General features: G+C 40.5%; 1 protein-coding gene across 1 annotated transcript in view; it reads right to left on the minus strand.

The window, feature by feature from the left end:
* Nucleotides 1-20,422, minus strand: part of LOC124253657 (VPS10 domain-containing receptor SorCS2-like) — a 55,719-nt gene extending 35,297 nt beyond the window's left edge. Inside the window, exons 1-8 of the mRNA XM_046687470.1 lie at nucleotides 20,366-20,422; nucleotides 19,316-19,380; nucleotides 17,717-17,819; nucleotides 6,614-6,769; nucleotides 5,511-5,584; nucleotides 5,186-5,247; nucleotides 2,646-2,767; nucleotides 1,668-1,757 (exon numbers count right to left, since the gene is read on the minus strand). Of these exons, the coding sequence (XP_046543426.1) occupies nucleotides 1,668-1,757; nucleotides 2,646-2,767; nucleotides 5,186-5,247; nucleotides 5,511-5,584; nucleotides 6,614-6,769; nucleotides 17,717-17,819; nucleotides 19,316-19,380; nucleotides 20,366-20,422 (729 nt within the window). The remainder of the gene's footprint in view (nucleotides 1-1,667; nucleotides 1,758-2,645; nucleotides 2,768-5,185; nucleotides 5,248-5,510; nucleotides 5,585-6,613; nucleotides 6,770-17,716; nucleotides 17,820-19,315; nucleotides 19,381-20,365) is intronic.
* Nucleotides 20,423-24,451: the final 4,029 nt, after the last annotated feature.

The raw sequence follows: 24,451 nt of genomic DNA on the forward strand, positions 1-24,451 counted from the left end.
TCAGGAATATTCCATCTATATGGCGGTGGTCTGTAAATAATCAAGTCTGGACCAGACAATCCAGTGATCAACAGGATCAGCATTGATCTACACAGTTGCAGAGCTACAGATAACATTTTGGGTCATTGAGTTATGTACTCGCTTGTGCTCATCTCAATTGGGTATCCTAATTTTAATTTGAGTAACCAAATAAATTGTACCCACCTCATTCAAACTCAATTGGGTATTTCGTCATTTTCCATTAATTGTAAAAATATAATGACGTTTAAATGTTATTTATATTGGATCTGTAATATGAGAAACTATAAGAAAGACTGCAAGTTGCCAAGTTCATGTGTTGAAATAGAACCTCTCAATGTACCTCAGTTATTTTATCTATGCACCTGTACGCAAACAAAGATTTGACATTTTTGTGTGTACGCATGTAAGATCAAATATATTGAGTATTTACAAAAAATCAAGCGTACTTGTACGCAACAGGCTTGGTAAGAATTGAGTTTTCACATAAATGTTTGCGTAATTTACGCAGATACGCAGCTTATCTGTACCTCTGCAGTTGGGATACGATGATGTGTCAACAAGTCCACCCGATCCTGCTAGTCGCCTCTTACAATCTTGATGATCAATTGATCTTACTGAATTCTAACCCGGATCAATCAGTTTATGCCATCCCAGGGGAAACAGATCGTTTTTGATAATAGTGCAGGTACTATTACCAGTTAGCTGACAAGTAATACTATATTTCGAAAAGACTTTTTAGAAAACTGAATATGAAAAATGGCAACGTCTCATTTTATACTCTATACATGCTATGGAATATAATGTATACTTGAATATAATAGTCAGTACTGTTTCAGAAACAAATGTGATCTTATGAAATAAAGTCCAATAATATATGAAATTATTAATACAATGAGCAGAATAGATTAAAATGCTAAGACTGCAGATACCACATGTTTTGGAATAAAATATTAACATAGTAAGTGGAATAATTAACTGCATGTTTGTAGACATGGTATTTCTAGAACTATATTTTATGGTATGGTTCTGTTCAATCATAAAAAGTGAGATAAAAAGGATTGTTAGATTTGATGTTTTTCATGTCAATATAACAGAATCCCTTAGTAAGGCCAGACCAACACTATTTCTTGTTTTACAGATCCGCCGGTCGTGTTTTTTCAAGACTAAGAGAAAAAAATAAAAATTAATTTTCCCAGCTCAAAAAATAAAATCCTAATGTTTTATTGGCCAAAAATATAAACTTTGAAAAAAAGTTTTTTAGATTGTTTTTTTTTGTCCCATATACACTTCATAAATTGCCAACAGTAAAATACCTTTAGGATTTAAAAGGAATATTACTTTTTTAATTTTAATTTTTTCCCCTCCTGTCTTTAGGTTTTCTCAGGACAAAAATCAGTAAAACAAGAAATAAAATTGGTCTGGCCTAATGTTTTCCTTGTTGAAATACAGTAGCAGATGAGATCACTCGTTAGAGTAAATGTGTTTAAAGTTTGATTTGAACAGCATTTTAACATGGGATAAAAATATGAGCATTAGATGTTTATTATTGTCGTTGAACCCAAAAGCAAGGGTATGTTGCTGACAAACACAATCAGGGGGACATAAGATTTGAACAAACAATCATGTAGAAGTGACTATGTGATTACCTTAGAGTTGGCCTCAGGGGGAAAGTAGGCTCTCTTGAAGTCTCCACCCTTGTAGGAAACATGCATGACGCTCTCATCAATATCGTTTTTCTGAAACAAGACAGGTACATGTACCTCACTCACTCCTACCTGCACAAAGATGTTCTCATTGATGACAAGTATCCTACCTGCACAAACATGGTTTCTTTGATTACAAGAATCCCCTCTAAATAAAGGTATACCCTTTCATGACCCGCACCCAATCTGTACAAAGGTGTACCTGTTGGTGAACAAGTATCCTATCTGTACAAAGATGTACTTGTTGATGAACAAGTATCCTACATGTACAAAGTTGTACTCGTTGATGAACAAGTTTACTACCTGCACAAAGGTGTACCTGTTGGTGAACAAGTATCCAACCTGCACAAAGATGTACTTGTTGATGAACAAGTATCCTACCTGTACAAAGGTGTACTCGTTGATGAACAAGTATCCTACCTGCACAAAGATGTACTCGTTGATGAACAAGTATCTTATCTGTACAAAGGTGTACTCGATGAACAAATATATCCTACATGTACAAAGGTGTACTCGATGAACAAGTATCCTACCTGTACAAAGGTGTACTCGCTGATGAACAAGTATCCTACCTGCACAAAGGTGTACTATTTGATGAACAAGTATCCTACCTGTACAAAGGTGTACTCGTTGATGAACAAGTATCCTACCTGTACAAAGGTGTACTCGTTGATAAACAAGTATCCTACCTGCACAAAGATGTACTCGTTGATGAACAAGTATCCTATCTGTACAAAGATGTACTCGTTGATGAATAAGTATCCTACCTGTACAAAGGTGTACTCGTTCATGACCCGCACCCAATCTGTACAAAGGTGTACCAGTTGGTGAACAAGCATGTTACCTGCACAAAGGTGTACTCGTTGATGACAAGCATCCTACCTGCACAAAGGTGTACTCGTTGATGAACAAGTATCCTACCTGTACAAAGATGTACTCGTTGATGACCAGCATACTGAATGCATCAAAGCTTCCAACGCTGCTCTCAAACTTCACAGCATCACACTTGCTGACAATGCTGCATTTCTTGTAACGAGCTAAACCTGTTGAAAACATACAAAATATAGTGGTTTAAAAAGGTAATTTTACTGACACAAAGTTTTGAGATTATTTTGTCATATGGCAGTGTTATTCATTATGTAACTATGTTCCAAGTGTAATACACTGTACATGAAATGGGCTTCACACATTGTACCCATGTGGGGAATCGAACCCGGGTCTTCGGCGTGACGAGCGAACACTTTAACCTCCAGGCTAACCCCACCGCCCTCAATGAACAAGAAGACTAGTATTGTGTGTGGTGATCATTAGGGGTGGGCGATAAAACCGGTTAACTAGTATATTGCAATTCGAACTTCACAATACGATATATAGCGGTATATGTTTTGAGAGCCGGTTCGCCCAATACGATCGGCAGTTTCCGTGACCATGATCGGTAATTTTCGTGATGTACTAAAAAATACTAATAACATTTGTATCTCCTTCTTTTTATTACATATTAATAGTTTTGATAAGTGTACTGGTCATATAATTGCATTTGCGTGACTCTTAAACCATATCTCTTGTACAATCACAGACTCGATTATTTACAGACCGCCGCCATATAGCTGGAATATTGCTGAGTGTGGCGTAAAACTAAACCCACTTACTCACCATAATCACTACTCTTGTATCATCCTACCTCTGAATTTGTCACATACTGTCATTTTTCATACTGCCACTATTTTGTACAGCCATACAGATACCTTTGTAGTGACTTTTGTGGTGATATTTCCGAAAGGATGGATCAGGACATGAGGGTGTACCTCTGGCATAAACACGGTAAGGTAATTAATTATACTTTAATAGACTACTTTAGATCAAGCAATGTAATGGATAAGAGGATCATGACTAAGCTAAATAACTTTTCAACGATATTATATACTTTTAGAAAAAAATATGTTGGGCTAAACAGAACGGGTTTGCAGATTCTGTTATTGTGTTTTACTACCTCTAAATTTGAAACAGTACAAATTTCAAAATATCATTTTGTTTGAATTGATAACCCAACTGTTTATTTATGTGGACGGAAGGCATTAAAATTTCTTCGGGCGCTTCGATGTTAATGCATCCTCCGTTACGGGATCAAGATCAGTGGCGATATCGTTTACGAAAGCTGATAATAAATTTAACACGGAAATTATGTAGCAGTCTATTGCTGGATCTATTCTGACATAACATAGAATAAACGTGAAACATATTTGTTTTTGCTGAATTTTATTCGAAAGCAGACGATGTTTTGATCTTGTTCGACTGAATATTTGTTTCCATGCTTTCAAGTACTTTTGTATGTATAAACACCTATTGCTGTGATTTACGCAAAGTAGTGAGTCGAGCCCGCCATCGCTAAATCCATCTTTAAAGACAAATGTGTAATTTCCGACAGTAAAATCGCCGTAATTTATCGATGCATCGGTAGGTTGTTTGGTGTCCGCCATGTTAGTGGGCAGACAAAAATAGTGCATTACCGTAAACCATGTATGATTGCGCACGGAAAACAGAGACCTGTATAACGTGATTATATACCTCTGAATGACTTTAATTAACCAATCACAATCCAGTGTTTACTGAAGTCATGGTAGAATGAGTTGTGAACTTTGTCAATTGAAGAATAGAATTGTTAATTACATCACATTTCCTTGATTGTTAGGTTCAAACCTTGTTTGTTTATGGACTGATTCCCAGTTAACTTTTTGGTTTCAACTTAGGAATTAACACATAACAATCTATTAATCATGACTTACTTTCCCCAATCTGGTTTCTCTAACAAGTGTATTGTTTGCTAGTATTGTTAGCTTTGTGCTCAGTGTGAATATCATGTTAAATTCTGAACATGGACAATCTTGCCTTGTATTTATTCCTAGTTATACAAATAACCATTTGAGACCAGATCGTTTAGTTGAGGGTCAAAATAAGCTTTCAATCGACTTGCAGAAATAACACTAAAGAATTGGTAGGTGTCATGAGTGGTGATCGATAGGCCAATCATCCATGAATATGTTTACATTGAATTTTAAGCAATTGCATGCTGTGGTAGCGTAGCGATCGGCAAAACAGGCGGGTGGGGTACACCGAAGTTTCCAGCCTTGTCATGATTTATTGTGCTGTGAAGCATTTTGAGTCGGGAGTCATCCCCCCCCAAATTTAATTTAATCTTTAATCCTCGCAAAGACATGACGGCCTGTGGTTCTATGATCAAAATCACAATCACCTGCAATATGTACCCATCATTAAGCATATATTAAGTTTCCCTGCGATCTAACGGTGCTTTAGTTCAAACATATTTTCTGATGCAGTAAACTGAGAATCTACAATATTACAGAAATACTCTTCAAATTGGACTTGAACCAACTCAGTCTATCCCTGCTCAAGTGTGGGAGATGTGTGAACTGGGCTATGAAGCATACATGTAATAGTCTTACCACTGGGGGTCTGAACTTCCATATGCACAAACACCTCATTCTTGTCATGCTTGGCATCAGCCCTGAAACAAACATCAGACCATGCTGCACTAAACAAACACATGGAACTGGCTACTTAATAGTGTACTTGTACTACCATATCCGTGATGATCCATGTGGCCATGGAAATAGCTCAATAGTCTACGCTAAGTGAGTGATGTTGTGTCACATTCAGTTACATTCAAACAACAACACGGCAGCCTGTGAATGAACTAATCCTGGCCAAAGGAACCAGTGGTCGATATCATGAGCAACATGTAAACATCAACAAGAACACAATACTTACCAAAACACTCGTGGAGTGACACCCTCCTGCTTCATGTCTTGCCAGGTTTCACCAAAGTCCATTGACACATACAGCTGTAAAGAGGTTCAGAGTAACATAAAACACTGACAAAGTATCAACAATACCTATGAATTGAGACTTTTAGCCATGTGTTTTTCCTTAACACAATATCATTAATTATCATTTAAGAAAATATGCCAAGCATAATACATATTTTGTATCCTTGATTGAGTTGAAAATATAATGCATGACTTGAATGCTACAATAATCTATTCCTTATCTGGGGAGGGGAGGTAGCCTAGTTGTTCGAGAGTTCTCCTGCAATACGAATATACTGGGATTGATTCTCCAAGCGGGTACCATGTGTGAGGCCCATTTCTGATGCCCTCCCCAGTGATATTGCTGAAATTTGGCTACAAGCAGCATAAAACAATACTCACTCTTTATCATATACTGTATTCCTTAAAATAATCTAACTCTGAAACCTATTTTTACTCTTTGAAGTCACTTTTGACTGACTGACTGACTGAGTATGGTTTAATGCCGCTTTTAGCAATATTCCAGCAATATCACAGCGGGGATGAAGACACTTTTGAAAATAATCAATGCAGCATATCACTCCTGAGACATACTTTTGAATTACTATAGCTACATCATCTCCATATTAATCAGATGGATAGGAACTGTATTGTAGAATAGTAGGTTCTGTATCAGACTTATGCAAAGATACACTGTTCGACCCGTGTCACTCAGTGTTTGCCCAAGGCATACAAACTTAGGAGTCATCATGACTCGCTGGTGTCATGAGAGGGAGTTATGGATATGTTTTTAGGTCTAGGAGTCAACTTCAGTTTGGAACTTTCATCAAGACATCAACTGTGATTGTATAATAATGACAAAAAACAAGGTAAGGAAGGTCAGGTATTTAATCAGCACTGAGCAGTTAACTGGCAAACATTTAGTTTTAGAAGTTTAGATTATCTGAACTAAGGGCCCAGAAGCATTGCGTCAACAATGACGCAAGCTTCTAAATTCACTGCATATGAGATAATTTATGTCAAATACGCAGGTTTTCTGCGTCATGGCACACACTGGTCACTCACCTTCCTCTGTGCAAGCGTGTATCCCAGAACATAGTCAGCCACGGTGGGGTGGGGCATCAGTCTGTCAGGGACGAAGGGGGTGCTCACTGTCTTCACATTCCTCAGCTCATTATATGTGATATACAACGTCTTATTTGCTGTGTCGGCAAAGATCAGCTGTTGAGAAAATGCAACAATCAGGTTATTGTTGTGCATACTAGTATTACTACTTCCTTTTAACTGTCACTTGAATCCAAATGAGTGGGGGACGGAGAGAGTTTAGTTTTTTCGCCACACTCAGCAATATTCCAACTATATGGCGGCAGTCTATAAATAATCGAGTCTGGACTTGACAATCCAGTGATCAACATCATAAGCATCCCTCTACACAATTGGGACATGATGACATGTGTCAACCGAGTCAGTGAGACTGACCACCCAACCCCCCGATCCCGTTAGTCGCCTCTTATGACAAGCATGGGTTACTGAACATCAATTCTAACCCATGTCTTCACGGGTATGAATCTAAATGACCAAACACATAAACATGATACACAGAGCGATATGTTTGTACCTCAGCCGCATTTCTCTAGAGAACATGAAACATGACGTTGAACATCATTACAGAGGACACTAATCACTAATCTATAGCAATTCCCCAGGACAGGTTGTTGTTTTTGTTATAGCTTTTTTGTGAGTATCTGGATGATATCCCAGAATTTGAGACTGGTTCATGACTGCTGTTGCATGGCCCATGAGAGCTATAAGGTCTATTTTCTCATGTTGATCAACAAAGATGACACACAGTTTCCATCTCAGAAATAATTGGGAAATGTAGTGACCCCTTATTATTTGAGATATACATGTGTATTTTAATGGCTACAATTCCAAACATTTTGAAGTTTAATGTCATCTCCAGTTGATTAAAAGTGTTAGGATTGAAAGAAATGCAAGTCAGTATGACATTCTGTCTTTACATTTTTGGCTTATAAACCTTGCATAACTTACTCTATTATTACATTTTCATGCAGTTTGGAACTTCATAAAAATATTTCAGTCAATCTGTTTTTTCAGTGAATGTACATAAATTGCCTAAGTGAGTGTTATTTGACACTAACAGCACCACAATGAAAAGACTTTTTAAAAGGATGATTTAGTATTGTCTGTCTTCATCAAAGAAATTCCATGCGTCATATTATGACGTCATACGGTTGTTAGCGATACAGCTTCTCGGCGGAGTTTGGTGGTTACCATGGCAGCGGGTAATATATTTTCCAGTTGTCACTGTCTTGTTAAAAAAGAAAAAAAAAAGTGTCTTTGACCAATGAAATTAAAGTATTTTACATGAAAGTAAGATAAGATATATATCAAGTTAGAAAATGGGTTAAATGAAAAGACTTTTTAAAAGGATGATTTAGTATTGTCTGTCTTCCAAGAAATTTTCCCAACCATAATGTAACTGAAGTGGAATGATTCTGTTCAATGCCACAACAAATGTATGAAAAAAAATGCAAATATTGTAAATTATAACTGACAAACTTACGTCAATAATATGATGCAGAACCGTGTTGAGGAATGTATCCATCAATATATACATAAAGGAACAATACTCCACCCAGCTGCAGCTGTTCCATGTCACGTGTCTTTTAGCAATGTAATATTGTAAAATCTATATTATATTTGGGAATATTATAACTTGTGATAGTTTCTAAACTGGTGACATAACTGTGTTTCAGGTGCCTCACATTAGTGTAAAGTTACATTGGTCAGACAAGATATTATCATGATGTCCACGGCTCTTTACAAAAACATTCACTGTTTCAGACAATGAACAATCAATCAAAGCATTATCAGTTAATTCTTGAACAAAAGATGTTTTAACACAAGTACTTTACAACAAGCACCGCAAGCAATCGCTTGGTGTTTACGCTATAGAAGATGACTTATTATAATATACTGAGAGAAACAAATAAAGGATTACTGGAAAATTCAAGCGTTCCCTTTATGTTTTCCAGTTTTCATCTCCAGCATTGAATAGCGCTGTGGAAGGAAATCTGAGAATAAATACAGGATCACTGCCACGAAGTGGTGTCCCTTTATTTGTTTCCCTCAGATATTCCATCTGAGTAAGTAAACATGCATACATAAACTTAATTTTCAGCAAGTCCAATATGTATGACAGCAGTGATTAATCAATCGACATATTACAGTTTCACCTGTATTGTTTTTTAACTTAACTGATGATACCACCAACATCTGCACGAGGTGGCTCCACACCGACTCCCCTCGATGACCCTGTGCTTCCACATGCATATTACATAACATGTAACACATTTGCTACATCGGACAACTTTTATTTTTGAATAATTAAATCAGATGCAAGAAACGCCAAATGGGAAATGTCAGGTCATCTGAGTGGAGTTACTGCTAATTGTACCTGTTATAAATTCATTAACTGAGCATCAAGTGAATGATGACAAGAAAACAGATGTAGGTCCAGACCACCACAAACATGGATGAGTGAGTGAGTGAGTTTAGTTTTACGCTGCACACAGCAATATTCCAGCTATATGGCGGCGGTCTGAAAATAATCAGGTCTGGACCAGACAATCCAGTGATCAACAGCATGAGCATCAAGTGAATGATGACAAGAAAACAGGTGTAGGTCCAGACCACAACAAACGTGGATGACAAGGGAGTAGTAATTGTTGTATTGTATGCAGTTTAGTTGCCTAAAAGGTCGTTGATGAAATCTGATATGAACAGAACTTTATTGTTGCAGAAATAACATGTGCACACATTTGCTGTGTGCTAAAGTTAATAATTATATATACATATTAATCTAAGGCCAGACAAATGTTATTTCTTGTTTTACAGATTTTTGTCCTCAGAAAACCTAAAGGCAGGAGGGAAAAATAAATAAATAAAATCGCCAGTCGAAGTAATATTCCTTTTAAACACTAAAAGTGTTTTACTTTTGACAATTTATGAAGTGTATATGGGGCTAAAAACAATCAGAAATGGTTTTTTTTGTAAGTTTACATTTTTGGCCAATAAAGACATTAGGATTTTATTTTTTGAGCAGGGAAAATTAATTTTCTTACTCTTGAAAAAATATGACCGGCAGATCCGTAAAACAAGAAATAAAACTGGTCTGGCCTAAGCAGATTTTCAATTATAGCAATAGCAAAATGGGGTTAATGGGCTGTAAACAAGTAGTTTACAGCCTAAAAAAATCAAATGTGTTTTCTTAATAGTATAAGTCAATTGACATACCATTATAAGGTGTATGCTTCTCCCTCGGGTAATACGGTCTGATGTACGCCTCTTTGTAGCAGTGTCACCCGAGCCAGTATGCGAGAGTTAACATTGTTACAAAGATGCGTACATCAGACCGAATTACCCGAGGGAGAAGTTTACGTGTTTATCTTACCACCATGTTAAATGTACAAAATATCATTTTCTTTTATTTTGAAAATCGATGAGCTAGCTACCGACTATATGACATGTAAAAAAAATGACGTCTGCCTCTAGACTGGATTTTAAAAATAAGTGAAACATATTCAGATGAGCTAAAACTGCTAAAAAAAAAGGTTAGTTGAGTGTGCAAACGATGCAATGTATAAAATACTTTTAAAAAATGCAGTGAAAGTCAGTAAATAAATGTGTACATAGTGACCTCAAAACAGCTAATCAAACTTAACTGATGATACCACCAACATCTGCACGAGGCGGCTCCACAATCGACTGATGACCCTGTGTGCTTCCACATGCATATTACATAACATGTAACACATTTGCTACATCGGACAACTTTTATTTTGAATAATTAAATCAGATGCAAGAAACGCCAAATGGGAAATGTCAGGTCATCTGAGTGGAGTTACTGCTAATTGTACCTGTTATAAATTCATTAACTGAGCATCAAGTGAATGATGACAAGAAAACAGATGTAGGTCCAGACCACCACAAACATGGATGAGTGAGTGAGTGAGTTTAGTTTTACGCTGCACACAGCAATATTCCAGCTATATGGCGGCGGTCTGAAAATAATCAGGTCTGGACCAGACAATCCAGTGATCAACAGCATGAGCATCAAGTGAATGATGACAAGAAAACAGGTGTAGGTCCAGACCACCACAAACGCGGGATGACAAGGGAGTAGTAATTGTTGTATTGTATGCAGTTTAGTTGCCTAAAAGGTCGCTTGATGAAATCTGATACCTAACAGAACTTTATTGTTGCAGAATAACATGTGCACACATTTGCTGTGTGCTAAAGTTAATAATTATATATACATATTAATCTAAGGCCAGACAAATGTTATTTCTTGTTTTACAGATTTTTGTCCTCAGAAAACCTAAAGGCAGGAGGGAAAAATAAATAAATAAAATCGCCAGTCGACGTAATATTCCTTTTAAACACTAAAAGTGTTTTACTTTTGACAATTTATGAAGTGTATATGGGGCTAAAAACAATCAGAAATGGTTTTTTTTGTAAGTTTACATTTTTGGCCAATAAAGACATTAGGATTTTATTTTTTGAGCAGGAAAATTAATTTTCTTTACTCTTGAAAAATATGACCGCAGATCCGTGAAACAAGAAATAAAACTGGTCTGGCCTAAGCAGATTTTCAATTATAGCAATAGCAAAATGAAACATAATGGGCTGTAAACAAGTAGTTTACAGCCCAAAAATCAAATGTGTTTTCTTTAATAGTATAAGTCAATTGACATACCATTATAAGGTGTATGCTTCTCCCTCGGTAATACGGTCTGATGTACCTCTTTGTAGCCGTGTCATCCGAGCCAGTATGCTAGAGTTAACATTGTTACAAAGATGCGCGACATCAGACCTAATTACCCGAGGGAGAAGTTTACGTGTTTATCTTACCACCATGTTAAATGTACAAAATATCATTTTCTTTTATTTTGAAAATCGATAAGCTAGCTACCGACTATATGACATGTAAAAAAAATGACGTCTGCCTCTAGACTGGATTTTAAAAATCAGTGAAACATATTCAGATGAGCTAAAAACTGCTAAAAAATAGGTTAGTTGAGTGTGCAAACGATGCAATGTATAAAATACTTTTAAAAAATGCAGTGAAAGTCAGTAAATAAATGTGTACATAGTGACCTCAAAAACAGCTAATCAAACGGTTTTTGAACTCCATGCACTGCATGTGTCATATTATGATGTCATACGATTGTTAGCAATACAGCTTCTGGGCGGAGAGTTTGGCGGTTACCATGGCAGCAGGTAATATTTTTTCCAGTTGTCACTGTCTTGTTAAAGTGTCTTTGACCAATGAAATTTATACAAACCTGTAGAGGTTATGAATTCTTTGAAGAAAGTCCTCCTTGGGGTACATATAAGCATTAAAATGTCCATTTTAAAAGCCTACAACAGTTGTAACAATATTTCAATAAAATATTTTACCCAACAAAACTCGCTAAGTCTGGTGAGACTAGCCCTACAGGGCCCCCGCGAGAGGGCCCCTACAGCCAAGAGCAGGTAACTCTGGCTGTGTACCTCGTGACTCACTTTTCATGCTGAACGGTCAGACAGAATGAGGGGAGGTGGGCGGACCAGACTTCTGGAGGACTTTCTTCAAAGAATTCATAACCCTACAGGTTTGTATAATTCTTTTCAGAAGAAGTCCTCCTTGGGGTACATATAAGCATAAGACAGACTCCCAACGATGTTGAGTCGGGAGCTGCATTCTGTCTGCCTAACATATCCCCTAGTTCAGTCGAAGGCACAGCCGGCCGCCGACAGAGAGAGAAAGTACACTCACCTAGTCACCTGACCGATGTCAATCAGGCGGGGCGCGGGCAAGGCGGGGAAAGGAGGAGCCCAGCCGATAGGCTATTGGTGGAATTTGTAAAGACGGACGCAAGTCCCACCCCCACCATCAAAATGGGAGGGAAATGTATGGGCGAAGTCCAATATATATCCCTCAGCAACCCAAACCAGCGAAGCGTGGTGCAGGGATGAAAACAGTGACTATAGCGAGTGATAATCGCTACATACGGTAAAAACCACCACCAATGTGATACCACCACCGATAAAAATTGAGGAATTTTATAACACCTACACCATGAGAAAAGCAAACGTGATTTCTAAGGCTCATTCGGCTAGAGAATCACGACACTGCCCACTGGTGAGAACTGTCTGGCCAAACCGAGCACGCTCCCGCGAGTGTTTGTCCAGCTGATAATGGCGGATGAACGTGATTCGGGTCGGCTCCAGATAGCCGCTGAGCAGATCTCCTCAATGGGCAGTGCCACGGCGCATGCCTTCGGCGTCGCCACTGCCCTAATCGAATGAGCCTTTAACCCTGGGATAGTTAACCCTTTGTAAGAGTAACTCATACAAATGGCAGAGACAAGCCACCTAGATATGGTCTGCTTGTTCGCTGAAGACCAGCCTTACCACCGCCATAACAACAGAACAGCTGCTTATCTTTCCTGATAGCAGCCGTCCCGCTTGATATAAGCCTTGAGAGTCTTACGGACATCTAAGACGGGAGCACGCCAAGAGAGGTACCGGACGATGGAGGCTGAGTGAAAGCTGGCAGTTCAATAGGCGCCGCTACATGAAAGGCTTACGAACCTTAGGACGGTAAGAGTCTGGCAACCGAATACTGACTCTGTCTTTGTGAAAGACAGTCAGAGCAGGATCCACTGACATCGCGATGGATATCGCCACCCGCCTACCAGACGCTACCGCCACAAGAAAGGCAGCCTTCCAACTTAACAGCTGGAGGAAAGAGACGACAGATCGTGGAAAGAGAGGACCGACATCCAATCAAGAACGATTGACAAGTCCCACGGGGACTAATCCGCCGACAGTCGGACGGATTCTGTCCACGCCTTCGCTAAAAAGCGCTGCACTAGAGGGTGCTGCCCCAAGAGAGCACCGCCGCAGGGATATGGAAGGCAGAGATTGCCGTGGAGTAGCCCCGATAGTAGACGCTAAGCCGGGCTTCTAACCGAGTGTAAGAACTCCAGTACTTCAATTACAGTTGAAGAAAAGGGATCAAGAATCCTCTGTCTGCCGACACCAGCAGCCAGATAACAGGCCCATCTATCCTCATACTGAACGCTTGTCGAATCCTCCGCCGGCCAGAATTGTGTCTGCAACTGGTGCAGGAATTCGCTCGCTGCGGAGGCGATTCCGACAGAGGCCAGGCCACCCACTGAATCCTGGATTCGGTGCGGCGCCCATTCTGGGATAGTAGGTCCGGGTCGAAAGGGTAATAGTACAGGAGGCAGAGCCAGAAACCTGAGTAGTACCGAAACCAGCTTTGAGCCGACCAAAGGTGCAAGGAGCACAAGAAGTCGAGCTGGTTGGGTGGCAAGCTGCGAGAGGACTTTGGGAATCAGGGTAGTGGCGGAACGCCCACAGAACCCTGTCCGGTCCAATCGAGCTGGAAAGCGCCCTGGGCGATGGCTCTCGGATCCGTATCCGAGAGCAAAACACCGAATCTGGTTCGCCCCCAGAGGCAAACAGATCCACCTGGAACGATCCGAACAACTGGGAGATAGCCCCGAATATCTCCCGATGGAGCATCCACTGCAAGGGCCAGGATAATGACGAGAGTGCATCTGCTCAACGCTGTCCGCCCCCAGGAGATAAACAGGCATTACCCGTATGTCGAACCGACGCATTCAGAGCAGAAACTGCCACGCCTGCAGAAGAGACGGGAGACTGTACCGCCTCTGCTTCAGGATATAGGTCATCGCCGCCTGGTTGTCTCGAGACGGACCACACGGCCTTAAACCTGCTACCGAAGTCGTTCGAACACCAACCTGACTGCTCTCAATTCTAGCACATTGATGTGCAGCTGCTCGCTTCTGTGACCACAGGCCTGAGACTGACAGGGCGCCCAGCACTTCACCCTGTGAGTGAAGCGCCTGTCTGAATTGAGAGATTTGGCGATGGGATGTCCAAAGGAGCCCCTGGATAAATTCCCTGCCAGCGCCCAGCCACCGTGAATGAGGAATTAGCCACCCTGGAGTGTGGAGAATCAACTCAGAACCCCGGTGTGGACCCACATTCGAAGCTAGAGCCTGCTGAATGGGTCGCGATCCTCAACCGCCAAACGATGTCCACCGCTGCCGCCATGTTGCCTAGCAACTGGAGCCAAGTCCGAGCTGAGGCCCTGGGGGACTCGAGAAATTGTAACACAACTCTCTGGACTTTGGTGACGCGGTCCGGAGACAGGGAGACTATCCCTCCCACTGTCTCGAATCTCGCTCCCAAGAACACCAGATCCTGGGTGGGAACCAGTTCTGACTTCTTGAGGTTGATAATCCAACCCAACTTGGTGAGTATACTCATCACAGAAAGTGTCGCAACTCGACTCAAGTGAGTGGCAAGCGCACGAAGGAGCCAATCGTCTAGGTACGGGTGACAGCACCTGCCCTGTGACCTGGCTACCTGCGCTGGAATTAGCATGAGTTTGGTGAACACCCGTGGCGCTGTGGAGATGCCAAAGGGGAGTACCCGAAACTGATAGCACCTCCCGTCAAAGGAAAACCGTAGGTATTTCCTGAACTCGGGGTGCATAGGGACATGGAAGTACGCGTCTTTGAGGTCGATTGACGTGAGCCAATCTCCCTTCTCCACAGACGAAATCACCGAACGCAGTGTTTCCATCTTGCAGGACGGTACCTTCTAACATGTCGCTCAGACCTTTGAGGTTTAGAATAGGTCTGAACCTCCATCTTTTGGGTGACAAGGAAATAAGTTGAGTAATAACCCACCATTTCTTTGTCCCACAGGAACTATCTCTATGGCTGCCTTGTCCAGCAACGACTGACCTCGCACGGAGCACCTCCGCCTTCTCTAGGGCAGCCGCACTGGAGTGCAACGGATCCCGAGAAGGGGTGGGTTTCGCTTCCACCGTGGCATGTGGCCGCCCCTGAGCGTGGACAGGACCCAGGGATTGAAGTGACTTTTTCCCATTCCGGCAGGAAGAGGGAAAGCTCCACCACCCACAGGGATATGTGGCATGAGACATTGAATACCGGACTTCGCAGTAATTCACTGCTTGGTCTGGTACCAACAAGGGCCCGGAGGAATTATAGCTAGGAAGCCGGGCTGACTTCCCCTTCCTCTGAAGAGGCTGGTGGAGCTGCCTCTGCTCCTTGCCCCCTGCCTCTGCCCTTACCCTCCACACTGCAAGGGCTGAGCCCATTTAACAGATTCCTTCGCCGCAGCAGAAGGATATGGAGGTGAGAGCCGGGGCCGCGCGACGAGACATGTGAGGCTGTTCCAGCAAGGGCTTAGAGTCCTTGAAGGTTGAGACAGCCTCCGCCTCCTCCCGAACTACTGTAGCTGCCCCGGGAACAGGGTAGAACCCATCCGAATGGCAGCGCCAGCAGAGCCTGTTTCCGCGGCAGGCAAATACCTCGCCACGAAAGCCACAGGCTTACGGAGGCCCATCACCGCATTATCATTTGGCAACTACCTGATAGAATCGCGACCAGATGTGACTGTACCTCCGCTAATTGCTTAGCCAAGGTGGAGGGAGACGAATCTTCTCCACCCCACCCACATCCAGTAGTTGCCTCTGCAACACCGTAGATGTAGGCGGAAATGGATCGTGAACCTTAAGGCACTGAACCGCATTGCGGTATTGCTCTTCAAAGGAACGATAGGGCGGATATAAGCTGCTGTGGCGCTAGTCGTGGAACGGGCGAAGCCGACGACCTTGCTTGGCCGGCCATAGAATTACTCGACGAACCCCCAGGGCTGGATGGATGCATAAACACAATCGCCAACCACTGGGGATTATAAAGGCAAGCCTCCCATCCATGAGGTACCCGACGGTCCAGTTCTGGCAAATCAACCTTGACCTGGTACCACAGAGGAGGGGTTGATAACCTCAGACAAAACTGAGGGTGGTATACGCAGCCTTGTGTCCCCCACCTTGGTGGGAGCAAAAGCCTCCCCTGGGAGGCTTAAACTCCTGAGGGTCGGGTGCCCAGAACTGACCACTACCTGGGGCAGGACAGAGGCAAGACGCCCCGTGCATCCTGCCTCTGTGGGACGACTGAGTGAAACCAAAGGCGTACCCAACTCCCCCCGACCCTCATCCTCCTCCATAGCCTCCTCGAATCGATCCTCAATGAGTGAGGTCTCTGTATCTACCAGAGAGAGCTCTGAGGGATCATCCGAGGGGTCTACAGAGAGGGACAAAGGCTCGAGCAGAGCAAGCAAAATGATCCTCACCAATGGCCCGGCAAAGCCGGCGCAAGCGGGGGGACCAAATGCGATGTAGCAGAAACTACAGGGACTGAGCCTGCAAAACTGGCCCGAACTACTGACCCAGTCCCAAAGCCAAGGCTTGGGCTGGTAGTAGTTACTACAGCGGAGGGGTGGCCAGCAACCGAGACGAGACTCGGAGCCGACACCCCCCCGACAGAAACCCCCACACCAGAGCCTAAGCTAAGGTTGGGAGTACTGCCCGCCATTGATCCGGCACCCCCCTACCTGGCCGGACGCCAATCTCCTGACGGAGACCAGCCATCGCGTCAGACACGAGGGAGTGGACCGAATCCATTTGTCTCTGCAATAAATCAGATATTAATTCCAATGTTAACGGGTTAGCAACCGGGACATGCAGGGGAAGGTGTCTGTGATGTGGAGGGATGGAAGGTGAAGGCTTCCTTTCAGAATCAACAGACTTTAAAAAGTTCAATATCACAAGAGTTACTAAAAGAAAACAATTGCCAGTGCTCACAAAATGTCCTCATGGCAAAATGTCAGTATTTCAATTTGTTCTCATCATAACCGAATACACGAGTGAATCGTAAAAGCATGAATAAATACAGGACTATCCTACAAAGGACAATATATCCCCACCATAGTAAAACATTTGCATGTCATAACATTGTTTCCTTATACTCTGGTGTTAACAAAATATAGCACAAAATATTAATATCACAACCCAATACACAAAATATCCCTATTTAATATGCTAACACATTACTGAGCTCCCAAACACAATTTCTGCCACTATTATTTTCAAAAATACCAGCATTCATAATTATACAAACAAAATTTTCACAGATTTGTTTCACAATTCTGACAATGTGGTGGTTTCCTTACTCGGCTGGAGTTGGCGGGGGAGACATAGAAGAAGGTAATGAGAGCCTCTTTTCCTGGGTGGCCGAGAGAAACTTTCTTGTATGTGGATCCATAGTCCTGGGACCTGGAGTACAAACACTTGTGAAAAGTATGTTACACAGATGTATTTAAAACTTTGATACCTAATAATACAGTTTTGCCTTTAAGGTCTGGGACTTTGCTTCCAATGCTCCATCCCGATAGGGTCTTCAAAGTCACGATTAATTTTACATTTGGGGGCCGATTCTCTGTCAAATGGCCTTGTACCAGTCCTACATATAAATATGACTTTTGGATCATATCCTATACTTACATTCATAGAGTTCGATAGCAAGCACCAACCTCCAAGTGTTTGTAACATTAGCAGTTCTCAGTGTAACAATACGATATGGTCACATTTTCATCCATGATCTTAGCTATTTGATTCATTTCCGTGATTCACTTGCAATGATGGTTGGTGTTATATCGCTGTGAGACACTGGGAGAGGAACCAGAGCTCTATTATCTGTCTATCAAGGCATGACAGCTTGTGCTGCATATTGTGGAGGCAAGATCAAAACAATGTTGTTCAGGGATGTTCACCATGCTGGTGAGACAATGAACATGCATTTTAAGAATGAATTTGGTGTTCCGCATAAGACTAACCACAAATCTTTCATATGTAATAGTTAAAAGAGTACACAAAAACAAAGTTTATTTGTTCTTTAACATAACAGTGAGAGAGTGAGCAAGCAAGCCAGCTTAGTTTTACACTGCATTTAGCAATATTCCTATAATATGATGTTGGGGACACCAGAAATGGGCTTCACACATTGTACCCACGTGGGGAATTGAACCTGAGTCTTCAGAGTGATGAGTGAACGCTTCAACCATGAGGCTACCCCACTGACCCCATAATAATGAGAGAAATAACAACATATGGAGAAATATAGAAACAGGACATGAAAAAATAATGACATTAAATCTCAACTTACTCCCAGTGATATCAAACTTACTTACCGTATATGAACGTCTATAAGACGACCCCATGGATAAGACGACCCCCAAACTTGACCCTTAAAATCAGTGTCAAAATGGTATGTTTCGTGCATAAGTCGATCCCCCGCGATGGGGTCCTAATCGCGGCAAACACAGACCACAGACAACTGGCAGTTACCAATAATTATAACTTTGGTCCACATTATTCAAAGAATTCACAGTCATTTATATTGTGTCTACTCACGGATCGAAACGAAGTGCAGTTGACAGAAAATGCATAATATATTTTGCTTCTCTAAATATCATATTTATTGTAGCAACAAACTGGCTTGCTTATTTTACCCCATTCAACAATCACGAACTGATTACCGCCTCGTTTTCCATTGACTGCTAGTTTACAGTAACATCGGTAAAAATGTGTGAATTTAAATGGCTTCCGTATTTTACCCCATTCCATGTGCGACAACTTCTGCTTACCACGTTCATGAGGGTCCGTATAACCTTAGTGTTGATTATATATATTTTACATAAAAACTGTAATTAAAATTACACAATGCTAGGATATATTCAAAAAGGTAATTCAAAATACAAAATAATACCTACTGCCAAAGTTTACTGCTGGCTACCTCTCCTGATAGCGCTCTCTGTCGAGTGAGAATGAAAATTACCTGAAAAAGAAAGTTGAATAATGTGGAGCATGTTCAGCTGTTTGAGCATGACTTGTGATGAAAAAATACAAGTGGTTGTCCGATTAATTGAAATAATCAAAGACCAAGCAATCGATCATGTTTTCTCATAATCAAACACAAACAATTCTGGAACACTTGTTTTCATTAACAATATTTTTCACATGGTTGGTTTTGTCTGTTACATTTTGTAAGCACTACAAGCTCGTTTCAAGTCATGATTTAATTTATCTTAAAGATTCCAAGAAATTTATGTTCCTAACATACTAGTCATCCTTTAAAGATGTGAAATTTTACACAAAAAAACCAGAAGAACTACATTTTTTCCCCTTATTTTAATGTGCATTAACAAATTTCATAAATGACGCTAACCAATTATTTTCGATGATTGATCGGTAGTAATGAACCAATCATCAATTATGAGATTTTAACCAATTCCCAACACTAGTAAATACTGAATGACGCAAGTCCAAAACATGTCAAAGGTTAAAACATGATGACAACAAATATAATGATGATTAATAGTACCAGGATCAAGGGCTAGTATCAGCATGACTAGAATGGTAGTAAGTTTCAGTATGTTTTTCTCACAAATAAAACAAAATCATAGTGGCAAGGTCAAGTAGCTCACCTGGATCAAGGATACACAGCCTACAGTTTACACATATTAAAATAACCCATGAAGATCCGGGTTAGAATTGATCCTCTGCAGACTTGATTATTTACAGACCGCCGCAATATAGCTGGAATATTGCTGTATGCAGCGTTAAACAACAAACCAACCAATCAACCATATTAAAAAAATCAATAAAGGCACATGTTTAACATTTGTACAACAGAAGTGACTTTCAACATGGTAAATACTTGTCTTCCAATTATATAGACTTACACAAATACTGATAACATAAAGCTAAGGCTTAAATCTGACATAAACATACCAAAATATCATGAAAGAGAAAAAATAGACTTGCTCAATCCTGAACTTCTCCTTCCCAAATGTCATGAATATTTCAAACCTTTCCATCTCAGATGGTATGCCTATCTCAAAAAGAGGGAGGCACAATATTCTTCGCTGTACCCACAAAATATATTTTGCTAAGTGTTTGGCTGTTTCTTTCAGAGCAGTTACGTGCATCATTTCATCCCTCAGTCCACATGATCAATGATTCATTCCAGGCTCTAAAGGTTGTATCACAACATACAGCTCTCTACACTGTTACTTCACAGGACCCTCATATTACATACATACATACTAACATTTGTATAGCGCTGATATCCAGCTCAGCTGCTCAAAGGCGCTTAGTTTGTTCCCTCAATCACTGGATGTCAATCTCAACGGCACGTCGTATTATCAATCTCAACTCCCTGGGGATCATACAACTCTTGCAGCCACTAGGAGCGCCGAGATAGTGTGGCTTTCCCATCCTTACGAGGTACCCATTCACAGCTCGGTGGACTGGGACACATAGTCACATACTGTGTCCAAGTTTACTGCACGTTGCTGTACCCGCAACTAGGTGTTTGCACATATTCATGGGGCCACCATCTGGTCATATACCAACGGATTCGAGGGTTCTTTTAAGTGCACAGGGTTGTGTACTGTACACTAGTTGACTCAAAGGTTTTTACACCCGGTCACAGGTGGGCTCGATCCCGTCACCTCTAGCTCGCTGGATCACTAGCCTGACGCTTTAGCCAGTTCGCCCACCGCGCCCCTGCAAGGACCCTTAAGACTAATAATTGGGGGTCCCCTGGACACCCATGCTTGTGAGTCGAGGTAAAACCCTGGTTAAAGCATACTGATAATGAGTTTACATTCAAACATTCAGAGCTACAGTTAACTTTTTAAATTGTACACACCTCACTCAAACCCAATTGGGTATTTTCCCATTTTCCATTAATTGTAAGTACGCAAGCTGAGATTTTTTGACATTTTTGTGTGTACGCATGTAAGGTCAAATATATTGACAGAGAGTATTAACAAAAATTCTTGTACATAATAGACTAGAGTTTTCACATAAATATCTGCGTAATTTACACAGATACGTAGCTTATCTGTACCTCTAAACATTTTTAACCATAAAAAACAACCTGTCTTTGTTGTTTGATATATCTGGTCAAGCAGTATATGATAAGTTTCAACAATTCAACAAAATAATCTGTCCTTGTGAAATGTAACCACGTTTTCACAATTGACAGGCGTGGGTTTATCAAAAGGTCGATTCTAAGAAAAGACAAATCCAAGGTAAACAGAGTGCAAGCTGTCAAGGTCGGCTGAACCATATCTAATGGAATGCAAGGACTCTCATTACAAGACCTATGGTGATGGTATAATACAGTCAAAGGATATGACTGAAAGAAAAAAGGCTTTAGAAGGTCTTAAAGGATTTTGATCAATGGCGTTTCCATTTCTGAACTCCATTTTTTTTTTAAATGTACAGTATCATTGATCATATGACATGTAAATTGGTGCTCAGTTGTCATTATGTGCTGTAAAGATGCCACAGGAGAAAGGTGAGAGTAATAAATTTGGTTTTGCTCTCTATCTGTATGTCAAAGCACATGTTATCTTGTACCTGAAGGGTATATTCTTTCTGGTTTGAGATAGAAGGAGTTCAACATTGTCTAATGCTTGTCGTCAAAATCCGGTCAAAGTTCAGTTTTAATAACTTTTATGTGGTGACAATTTCAAAATATCTGGAAAATCCATGTATCACCTCCCCTTAAAAACATTTCTATGAAAGTTTTGAGTGGCAATGATTATGACATGGTATGAAGTGAGTGAGTGAGTGAGTCTGGTTTAACATGTGTTTAAAACCACTTTCAGCAATATCTCAGTGGGGACACCAGAAATGGACTTCGCACATTGTACCCATTTGGGGTCATCGGCGTGATGAACGAACGCTATGATAACCACTGGGCTACCCCACCGCCCCATCATGGTATGAAACAAACTGATAACCATATTGTTTGAAGTGTGTGAATAACCACTGGCCTGCTAGCCCGTGGCTAGTAAAAATCAAGTCGGGCCAGTAAATCTTCACAGTCACAGGCCTGACTGGCTAGTGAATTGTCATGGTGTATTTTTGTAAATGCATCAATTTCTCAAACTTGTTAAGTTAATACATTTTTAAATCATGCAAGATTATGGCCTGAAAAAAATGTTCATCATATTATTAACAGCTTAATAATGTTAATGATGAAACCCGTGTCTACATTCAAATTAGTGAATGATTTTGTGGGCTGGTAACTTTCAGGCATAGCTAGCCTGACTGGCTAGCAAAATTTGGAAACTATTTTGCACACTGAATGTTTGATATGAAAAAACAGTGATAAAGAAAACGTGACATGACACCCCTTTTAAGCACTTTGGCAATATAAAATTAGGATTTTGGAGAGGGGAAAGGTGTGAAAGTTGTTCAAGATGGCCAAAAGGAAAAGTGAAAACACTGCGTGAGCAAACCATGACACATGCATTCACTATTTTAGTATTTTAATCAGGTTAGCCACAGTCATGATTAATGTATCGCCAGATTATATGGTTTCAGAGTTCACATGTTATTTGCGGCATCATTTATTCTCACTATAATATAAAATGGAGTTGCACCACACAGACATTGTAAATACTTAGATGAAGGCTTGTGATTAAGATTTGTTGTATTTGATTATGTTCATAAGTTAATGACATGTTTTACAATTGTTCAGGTGATGATCAAGAAAACCATAGATGTTCTTCAGCATCAAAAAACCTGTAACAAAAGGAAATATCTATGTCTCTCTTCCCCTTCACCATGTTCACGTTAGATGCGGTCAATCCCTGACTATCTTTAAATCTGGCCTTAAGACCCATCTGTTTAATAATCACTGACAATTTTTCATCTTTATATTTGTATGCGCTTCAAAGCATGCCCTGTATGGCGTGGAGTTCAGCACCATATAAGTGTTCTTATTGTCATTACGTATTTAGTGACAAACTTAGGGATTTTAAAAATGGGAATCATGGTGATTCACAATATTTATTTTTGGGAGTCATTTTCAATATTTGAGAGTCATGAAAATTTAATATTTCTTTGTGTTTATCATTCTCAGTATGTAACTGTGTATGCCACACGACCAAATGAAACTACAGCATTGTTCAATTCAAACAGCCAGGATTATGGTCTCCTCTGAGTTCTCTGGAACAATCTGACAGCTCTGTAAAAGTCAAACTATCATCGAACAATATCATTTTTTGCTTATCAAATCGATTTTATTGAACTGAATTGTGAGGGCCACCTATAAAACTTGCGTCAAGCTTGACTCGTATGATAGTATTTTGAGAGTCGTTAACAAAATTGTTGCGTCAAATACACAGGAATCACGCGTCATGTAAAACCCTGCAAGTATCAAAGTCATATGGCTTATGCTAAATCTGGGTTCAACAAAATATTTGCTTTAAAATCATTTTTTCTCAGACCAGTAGACATGATAATTTTAAACCATGGCATTATCATAGAAGTGTTACATCAGGAATTTCCTTCACATCGCAAACAATTAACTGGTAACCATGGTAACTGGACATTTTCTATTGTGTGTCAGTTTTATAATACATGACCTCTATAAAGATACCGCTCAGCATAACTGAAGTTGTCTCCATCATCATGACCATCAACATGGTTACTTTCAGCTGCTGTAATGCCAACAGAGCTAAGTGCAGAAATTATGAGAAAACTTTCAACATTTTTTTTACTACAGTAAAAATTACATGATATACTGTTATCATGTTCGTGTCATGGGAAATATGCAAGTGTAATTCTTATTACTGAAAGTATTATCTACTATACACTAGCCGGTCAAGTCATGCTATCAAAACATGTTTGAAATATAATCCTAGTAAACCTTGAGAGCCAACTATTTCCTTCTTAAATGTCAACTTCCTCATTAGCACTGGTTCATAGTCATCATTTACATGGATTATTCAGTTACCTAACTGTGGCACGGATATTTTGCACTGAGAACATGTCTACAGCAGCTTATATGGATGGGTTGGTCAGTTTCAATGATACAAGTTACT

The sequence above is a fragment of the Haliotis rubra genome, unplaced genomic scaffold (genome assembly GCF_003918875.1).
Source record: "Haliotis rubra isolate DU_JTF1 unplaced genomic scaffold, ASM391887v1 Scf549, whole genome shotgun sequence".
Lineage (NCBI taxonomy): Eukaryota > Metazoa > Mollusca > Gastropoda > Lepetellida > Haliotidae > Haliotis > Haliotis rubra.